Raw genomic sequence first — 9,970 nt, 5'->3', positions numbered from 1 at the left:
TGGTGGTAGGGGTGTGGGGGAACGTGTTAATCAGAGTCCCAGGTGTTAACTGTAAAACATGTAGCAAGTTTAAACATGTTAGGTTAGGTCAGCTCTTCAGCAAAATAAACGACAGGATTGTGAAAGAGACTGATTATCTTGATTGTGTGTGTTTAAAGGACAGTTTCCAATGCTGTAAAGGGAAAATTGCAAAACTGAAGTATTGTGCCACGGTCTGATACTCACTGTTTGGGGGAAAAAAGCTACTAAAATGTCTGGTAACACATTATGCATCGCTATTTATTATTTATTTAACCAGCATGACTGCAGGTGTTTTCCTTCTTTGTCAAACAAACTGAGTTACTGAGTTAACCATGTTTATGGTTTTTAGTTTTTTAATAGCCACCCATCCCATAATAATTCATTACAATGTTAAATGGTTAAGTTAGACAGTTAAAGAGACAGCTATACCAGTCTGTCTGATTATGTGTGAATATGTGTCTAAGGTCCATATAGATAATGTCATAGGAAGACTTGCCTGTTTATGACTTAATGAAAGTGTTGAGCATCTTTGAATTGGTGTCATTTGTTCAGATAAGCAAAATGTATGAAGTACATTAGCAGGGAACTTACATGACCTACAGCAGGACTCTACGGAAGCCCAAGTCTGCCAAGGAAAAAAAGATGTCAAGAATGATTAAAAACAAAAGAATTGTTGTAAGTCAAAATGAAAGAAACCTTGTAGACACATCTTAAAGCCTAACATTTTGGACTTAAAGTATGGAGGTGTTGTGATGATGATACATGCCTGATGAATGTCAAAATTACTGAAACGTTGTGATTTAATAAATATTCCAGCAGGGAGCGATATAGTGTGTGGGAGATCTTGTTTTCGTGCTGCAACTCCCTCTGATGCACTGGTAACATATTAACATGTGCAGAGATTAAAAAACCAAAAAAACGAATGAAAATGTGACATAACATCTAAAAAGTTATGACTAAATGTAGCAAGTAAATTTAGCAAGACTTATGGAAGTAATATCTTGACATGTTTTAATATCACACTTGGGTTTTAGAACATAAGGCACATCACCTGTTTTAACAGCAAAACAAGCTCATAGCAGAGTCACCTGCTCAGAATGGAAGAATTTTGGATGGAGGAAAAAGACGATCATTTCAGCAGTTTATTTGAGGAACAACTGTAGCTTTAAAATTTGCAAATTTGCAATGATAGTGCAAATTTTTGACAGTTGTGGGGGTTTTTTGCCGTGTCATCAACAGTAGAACTGCAACTGTAGCAAGTCACTTCACTGTCCTTTCATATTTTAAGATGCTACAAAAAAGCTTAAGAAAAGCTGACACCTTGAACAAAGGTTTAGAAAGTTGTTGCTATGGAAGTGAGTCGTTGCGTTGGTGTAAACTGGCAGGTTTCAGAACGCTGCAGAACGGTGCATTACAAGTAGCTGAAAGTTTCAACTCATCTAGTTGTGAATCTTTGGTCTAAATTAACTTTAAAGAGCATCTTTCTTTACTGAGTGAGATTATTTTAGAACAAACTTTTACTGTGTTTCATTTACTATGCGTTTACAAAGCATTTTATTTGTATTCCATCATTGTAAATTAAAACATGTACAATATTGACTTCCTATAATTCCCATATTTTTAGTGACCATATATATTAGCCTTTCCAATTTTTTTTCTTCTTTTTCTTTTTACTGTCTGCCTCGGGCTTCCGTACATATTTCAGAATTGTGTTTTTCCCAGTAATTTCAGCAGTTTAAATGAATTTCAGTTAATATTTCTGTCCTCTTTTTGTGTGTGTGTTAGCAGGAGGAGCTAGGCGGGCTGCGGCCTCGTCTCTGCCACATGAAGAAGGGGAGCGGAGGCTACGGCTTCAACCTGCACAGCGAGAAGTCCAAACCGGGTCAGTTCATCCGAGCTGTGGACGAAGACTCTCCCGCATGGAGAGCAGGCCTCAAACCACAGGACAAGATAGTCCAGGTACAACACACACTCTCACCCAGCAGCATTACACTTTTGCTTAGTTGTGTGTGTGTGTGTGTGTGTGTGTGTGTGTGTGTTGTATTTTGTTTATATGTGTATCAGCTGTAATCCTATTACATCAGTAGGCAAATGGCAAACTAAAATCCCAGGACGTATTAGGCTATGAAGTGTGTGTGTGTGTGTGTGTGTGTGTGTGTGTGTGTGTGTGTGTGTGTGTGTGTGTGTGTAGGTGAGTTCATCTAAATGCTCCTCTGTATTATGTGTGTGTGGTGTGCAGGTTGTTTTTTCGTGTATGTTTGAAGCAGAAATCTCACTGTGTGTTGTGTGTGTGTGTGTGTGTACGTGTGTGTGTGTGTGTGTGTGGAGCTGTATTGAACCTGGCCAAGTCAGAGTTAATCCACTTAATGTGTCTGTGGGCTAAATCACAAAGTGCTCCAACATTGTGAAAGGCCTCTCACATGCAGGAGAGAAGTAAAAGAGAAGAAGAAGAGGAATGATGTAAATGAAGTAACAGCACATACAGTAATCACACAGAGAAAGAAGCTTCGACCAGACTGGATTTTAGAAAGAGGAATGTCTGGAATCTGTTGAATCCTCAGGTCAGGGAGTCGTTGGAGAGGAATCTATCAGTGTTTGGTACCACCTGTCCAGCGTTCACAGCTATTATGTGGGAGCTGCTGAGACCCGAGATTCCGAACCGTATTCCCACCTTGGATCTTCCTCCCACAGGAATTCCTCAGCGTCTTATCTTCCCCTGGATGCTTGATTAGTTCCAGCTCTGGGAGTATATAACACGGCTTGTAATAACAGCGTTACCAAACATCTTTCCACCACTGGTACCATCACTCTTCTGTCGTTACACAGGCATCACGTTTCAGTCCATTCATTACTTTTAATCTCAGGCAGTCTGCCGCCTTTTTTTTTTAATACATAAACAGCTGCAGCGGAGGATCAGGTGAAATGGAATTATGAGTTTTTTGGAGAACATAGCTTTAGTCTGATGTAATCAAACATCCATAAATTTGCTTAGAAATGATAGGGGAAAAAAAGACGCTTCTTATGAGTGCAGAACTTGCCTCAGAATGATCATGTTTTTAAGTTTCCTTCAGTATCAAAGTGATCCAGTGATTGTTATCGGTGTATCCATGGTTACACTGCAAACAGGACCTGATCATAGTCAATTTGGCATACTTTTAATACTAATATTTAATATTAAATGGAAAACAAACACAGGTTATAAAACAGGGCTTAACTTGTAGCCTGTAGCTGACTCACTGGCAACATTTTACTTCCTCTTTACATTCTGTGAGTAATACAAGGAAGAAATTATCCATTAATATGACCTTCTTTTTTCTTTTCTTCAATATTTAAATGACATCACTAATCCTCCGTATCTTTTAATCCAGGAACAATGACTCTCTTCTCTGTACAGTCATACAGATGTTTGTTTAAAATCTGTCAATGCTCACAGTATCACAATGCTCACAGTGTCAGACTTTGAAAACGTTGCTGTTAGAATAGCTCAGTGGTTTATTTAGCTCATGTAATTCCAGCTGTGTGGATTGTTCCATGAGAAGGAGAGGACTCCAACAGTCAGCTGTGTTCCTTCACAGCAGTAAAGCAGCAGTAAACTAGCGCTGATGGCTGATAACACCACAGTGATAATGAAATCTCTCATATGTGCTGATCCACACTGCTGTGCTGTGTGTGTGTGTGTGTGTGTGTGTGTGTGTGTGTGTGTGTGTGTGTGTGTGTGTGTGTGTGTGTGTGTGTGTGTGTGTGTGTGTGTGTGTGTGTGTGTGTGTGTAATGAGTGCTCCTCCTTGAGTGTTAGAAGAGAAAAATGAAAGCTCAGTGTGGAGCAGCTACTGTAAATGTAATGAAGCATGATGTTTTGCTCTCTCAGACATATGTACATATATATTAACCTGGATTAAGAAAATGGATCAAATATACATAAAATACTGCACATACAACTTAAAAATATATATCTGTGCATATTAGAGATATATACTGTATCTGTCATAGAGCAATATCAGCCAATAATAGCCAACTGATATATCTGTCAATATGATTGATTAAACTAAACTAAAGGTAGATAAGGTCAAAATGAAATACTGATAACACATAAATATCATACATTATTTTAGTTTGATTTTAAAATATGTAATGAGTTAGTCTGCAGGCTGATGAACTCAGTGGAGAAGTGAACTTCAAAAGCTAAACTTGTGATGAGGTTCATGTTATCAGTAGCTGAGACACGCTGTAGCCTATTTTATCAACTCTACTTCAACAGCTGCTGCATTTCCTCTGGTTCTTTGTCCATCTGCAAAATAACAATGAACTAAGGTTTGTAATATATAGTGTATGAATGATTCCTCCTCTCCTCTCCTCTCCTCTCCTCAGGTGAACGGTTCATCAGTGATTGGTCTGCAGCACTCAGAGGTGGTGGCAGCCATCAAGTCTGGTGGAAGTGAGACCACACTGCTGGTTGTTGATGCTGAAACTGAAGAATTCTTCAAGAGATGTGATGTTGAACCCTCCGAGGAGCACGTCACCGGTAACACACACACACACACACACACACACACACACACACACACAATAACACACACACACACACACACACACACACACACTATAACACAGTAACTCTATAGAAAATGATGTAGCTGACTGTCTTGATTCTCCTGTGCAGGGCCTCTTCCTGAACCTGAATCACGCAGAGCATCAGTGGAGAAGGAGGTGAGGACCACTACACACACACACACACACACACACACACACACACACACACACACACACACACACACACACACAGATAGCGGCAGGGGAAAAGCCCTGCTGATCCTCTCTGGACATTCCTGGTAGCAGATTAGGACTTGTGGAGTCTGCAGACTGTCTTCATGTGTCAGGACTGAACTGATACTGGTGGACAGAAACTCCTCATGAGGATTTTTCTAAAATATCTAAAGTAGTATTTGAATATAGTAAATGTATGCAAATCACATGTAGTAATATTCTTTCTATCGAACCATTTACTAGTAATATGTTAAAAAGCTTCCTGGACAGAACTGTGTTACATTTATTACACAGAGACACTATTAGTTCAGAAGGTAAGTTTTCATTTTCACTAGTACCATCAAACCCTGAAATCATTTATCACTAATATATTTTTGTTTACATTTATTAAATTATGCCTGAAGTCAAATGTTACTCCAGATGTTTCCTGTCTGTGTGTGTGTGTGTGTGTGTGTGTGACAAAAGACACACAATCCTGATGTCACTCCCACACACCAAACGCACAACTGCATCATCATAAACATCCATTCATACTGTCTGCTCACTACAAGTTCATTCATACCTTCCAGCCAATCACAATACAGTATGAAGTGGCTGTGTTATAATATTCAGTTACAGAGCATCTGCAGCTCTACAGCAGGATGATAGAGATACATTTTTAAAGGGATATTCCAACAAGTTAGCATTGTACTAGAAGCTGGTAGTTTCAAAAATGGACCAGCCTTCAAAGTACTGGAGACTACATTTCCCATAATGCAACTGGATAGTTTTTTTTATCTTAAACCCTCCTTGTTGATGTATTTTATACTCTACATGCTCAGTTTGTTAAGCAGACTCTTTAACATATAACTTTATATATATATATATACTTATATATAACTTTATTTAGTCATCTTTTTTTATATATATATTTTATTATCTGAGTGCTCCTCATGATGTGTAAAGTCAGTGGATTGTCCCTTTAATCAGCAGTCAGTGTGACATACTGCAGACACAGCAGAGCCAGGTTATCAAAAGTAAACACACACACACACACATCCTACTCCTCCTCTGCCAACACACACACAAACACAACACTGACAACATGGGAAAACTGGATTGGCCCCTCTGGTGACATTGTGGCTGACCCTTCACCATGGCAACAAGAGTGTACTAGTGTGTGTGCGTCTCTCTCTCTCTCTCTCCTGGAGGATCATGGGATTGAAGTGGCTTTACCTCTCAAGGCGAGTTAGGGATTATGTTAATGAGATGACTAACGAGCTCTGTTCACATACTCACACATGCAGGGAGAACAATCACTTATTCACTAGCAAATTACATAACACATGACGACCTCTGACCTCAGACGTGTGTGTGTGTGTGTGTGTGTGTGTACTCACGTGTCTTATGAGTTGACTATATACGCATTTAAGCACCTGATTAAACTTCTTCCTGAAAAAGTTGCTAAAAAGGGAAAGAGAGTCTGTAAAAGAGGTAAAGAGAAGTAAGTGTGTGTGTGTGTGTGTGTGTGTGTGTGTATGTGTGTTATTAGTCTCTAGCTACAGCAGGTCACGTGACCACACGGCTCCTGTTATGCAGCATATTGTAGCGTTGGTCCCAAAGCCACTTCCAGTCCCTGCAGGTTATTTTTAGAGCAGCAGCTGCTTATGAATTGAATGCCAGTTTCATTCATACGTGAAGTGAAGTGAGTCGTTGTGATGAGAATCAGCTGAGAGCACGCAGCACAACTAATGTGGCAACAAGCAGGACGTGTGATATTTAAAATCTATTCTATTTTTCCAGTGTTGACTCAGAGCTGCTGCTTTAATAAGTCACTGATGAGAAAATGATTAAAAGCAGGTGTGTGTCATTACTGAAGGGAGGTGGATACTGCCCCCTGCTGGACAATACAGTGTAATACACCCCACAACCTGGTAAAATACATTGAATCTGTAAAAAGAAAAGAAAAGAAGTAGTCCCTGTGAAATACTGTGCATATTTTTCTTTGAACTGAACCTTTAGTCAGTATGAACAGTATGTGTGTCTCATGTTGGACAGGTGGAGGCAGCAGAGATGAAGCCCAAAGTGTCTGTGAGCTCATCAGCTTCCAGTGCCTCCTCCACCTCCTCCCTGCCTGCAGCCACCAGCAGCTTCACACCTCCTCAGGTACTGACTGATGTCACATGATCACTTCATGCAAACTCTTTACATTTTACTAAATGTTTTTAGCTCAGAGTTAAACTGACTACAGAACAGTTAGAGGCTCCAAACTCATTACACATGTATGTACAACATTACACCCTGTGGGTCAAACCTGCTGTTCTGTCTAAATCAGGATAGAGCTGATTGTAGCACAAGTATTCCAACCTTCCCAGGTTTCATCTAATATACTGTGCTTCAACAGTTCTACTTCCTGTCATCTACTTTTAATTAATAAAACAGTAATATTTGCACAGAAGGCCAAATTTCAAGAAACTAATATAATATTACAAGTTCTTCCTCAAAATGTAACAACTTTTCTTTCAAAATACACAATTATATTCTCAAAATATGTCAATTTGATTAAAGGAATATTACCACTTTTTTCTCATAATATTATAACTCTTCTCTTGAATTATATTATATTATATTTTTTAAACTGTTACTCTATACTCAAAACCTATAGTTTTTTGATTCCCCTAATACTGAACTGTCAAAATACTGACAGGGAATGAATCAAATACTGATCTGTAAGGCACATGGAGGAACTGTCAATTATAGAACTGAATTAAAACCTAAAAACAATCACAAGATTTAGCAGATGAATACAGTTTGGTATGCTGTACTCTGTCCATGTATTCAGTGAATCATATTATTATTATAATAATAATATTATTAATATAAACATGGATGCACTTTATCATGTCATTGAGATGTATGGGAGCCAGATTAATAAACATACTGTATGTGAATGTGTGTCCAGGTTGAGAAGGCCCCGGAGCCGACCCCAGCCCCAGCCCCAGCCCCAGCCCAGGGGACAGACAGCCTGGGTCTGAGCATGTCATTGGCTCAGGCCAGAGAGAAAGCCCGCCAGAAACGAGCCGCCAAGAAAGCCCCCACCATGGACTGGAGCAAGAGGAACGAACTGTTCAGCAACTTATAATCATCATCATCATCATCACCGTCGTCCATCTATCATCATCATCAACAACCCCACCTGCCTCCTCCAGACTCGACTGCACTGCCCTCTCCAGGTGTCTGCTGTTAGGATCGGGCTCTGATGTCACACGTCATGAAAGACACTGTTGAGCTCATTTAGAACATTTAAAACTCCTGCGTTTAAACAGTGTTATATAATGATTTTATTTGTTCTTAATTTAGGGTTTTGCCACTTTTGTCAACGCCACACAGGAATGAATGTTAATATATGAAGAGGAGTGTTTTAAAAGAGAAGAACAATAGGAATGTACAGTTTCTCATATGAAAAAGGAGCATGTAAGGAGTAACACAGCGGGCACACAGGGAAAATCAATTACTGGCAGATTTTGGGAAAACTTTTGAATTTACTGCAATCAGAAAGTAGAATGAAATCTTTCTTATGGTGTGTGAATGAAGTGTTCTGAATCATTCCTCTGAGCCCTCACTGCCAACACATCATGACAATCTGTTTTGAGTTGAGCCCACAGCTGGGACCATCACTATGTTAAAGTCTTGTTAATGTTTGTCCACTCATCTGACTTCAGAAATGATTCAAAGGAAATTACAGATGACTTTTTTTCCTTCTATGTTGCTGTTTATTAGCTTTGTACATACATGAATGAATGATTTATCCTGACTGACGAGGTCTGATGGTGAAGCTCCTCGGTTTTGTCACTTCTGTTGAAATTGTTTGAATTTTAAAGCTGCACCCGTCCTGTTAAAACAAACACACTTTTTCTTATGTGAAGATGTGCCGGTGTTAGCTCTGAACTGTAGAATGTAATGAAAAGCATTGATAAATGTAACGTTGGGATCAAATGGAATTGTGTCTGTTTTGTGAAGCATCAACTTCAATGTGTTAACATAAACATACAAAACTGTATCCACAATGGGTACATATAACATATTACAGCCACACACTATACTAGTATAGTACTATACTACACTATACACCGTACCATAATACACTATACAACTGATTCGTCTACATCTAATCAATCAATGTGTGGATGACTCATAAAATCAAAATCACAACAATTGATTATCCTACATCTAAGTAAGGCTATAACCTTACTACAGCCCCTACATAGCCTATCAAGATAAGGCTATAGATAACTACTCTAGCATACTACACTATACCATAATACACTATAATATACCATACTATACTACACTATAACCTTCACTACACTACACTATAATAACTATACCAAACGACACTATACTGTACCATATTCTACTACACTATACCATAATACACTATACCATACTATACTTTAACCTACTATACTATACCATACCATAATACACTATACAATAACATACTATAACCTACTATACCATACTACACTATATACTCTACCATACTAGACTAATATCTCTCTCTCCCTCTCTCTCTTTGTGAAGTAAATTTAGAACCATTTTTGGAGCATGTTTGTTGTGTTTGTTACAGAAATTGATTTTATTTTTGAGGTGATTTAGAAGTTTCCTCTAAGGGTGCAGAGCAGGTGGGCAGTATGTGCTGTTTTTGATGTTGTGTCACATGGTATGTGCAATGTAAAGTGGTCAGTGACCTAAGGAAAGATGATCTGATGGCGTTGGCGATGTTGCACAGTGGTGTCTTGATGCGTTGCGGATGTTGATCAGCTGTCATGTTGGTGTCATTAAGTACTGTTGCATAATAGTGGCCTTACATTGGACTCGCAACGTGTATAGGACATAGGCCTATATGTGTGCGGCTGCTCTGTTGGCTGTATCGGCATACAATACTTTCTTGGGGGGGGGCTGACTGAAACACCACCGCACTCAGGGTTGGGGAGTAACGGATTACATGTAATAGTTACAGTTTAAATTGGTGTATTCAGAATACAGTTACTTTAAAAAATATTACTGATTACTTTACTGCACCATGCAGGTTGCACTGTGCGGATGCAGGTGGCATTATGCACGCGCAAATACGCTGCGCAAGAGCACTGAACCACACAACACCAAATGACAATTGCGGAGGAAGACAAAAATGCCCCTTTGCC

At 39.1% G+C, this 9,970-nt stretch overlaps 1 protein-coding gene across 2 annotated transcripts in view; it reads left to right on the top strand.

Annotated features, from left to right (window-relative positions):
- The window catches only part of nherf1a (NHERF family PDZ scaffold protein 1a), a 21,804-nt gene extending 13,051 nt beyond the window's left edge, over nucleotides 1-8,753 (top strand). The window contains exons 2-6 of one of the 2 annotated variants that reach the window (XM_053341810.1): nucleotides 1,810-1,980; nucleotides 4,389-4,542; nucleotides 4,681-4,727; nucleotides 6,822-6,929; nucleotides 7,726-8,753. In XM_053341810.1, the coding sequence (XP_053197785.1) occupies nucleotides 1,810-1,980; nucleotides 4,389-4,542; nucleotides 4,681-4,727; nucleotides 6,822-6,929; nucleotides 7,726-7,905 (660 nt within the window). In that variant the 3' untranslated portion in view covers nucleotides 7,906-8,753. Of the gene's footprint in view, nucleotides 1-1,806; nucleotides 1,981-4,388; nucleotides 4,543-4,680; nucleotides 4,728-6,821; nucleotides 6,930-7,725 lie in introns of both variants that reach the window. The other variant, XM_053341809.1, reaches the window with a different exon arrangement.
- Nucleotides 8,754-9,970: the final 1,217 nt, after the last annotated feature.

This window comes from Scomber japonicus, chromosome 20, assembly GCF_027409825.1.
Source record: "Scomber japonicus isolate fScoJap1 chromosome 20, fScoJap1.pri, whole genome shotgun sequence".
NCBI lineage: Eukaryota > Metazoa > Chordata > Actinopteri > Scombriformes > Scombridae > Scomber > Scomber japonicus.
The sequence above is the reverse complement of the archived record's forward strand: the minus strand, read 5'-3'. Positions and strand labels throughout refer to the sequence as shown.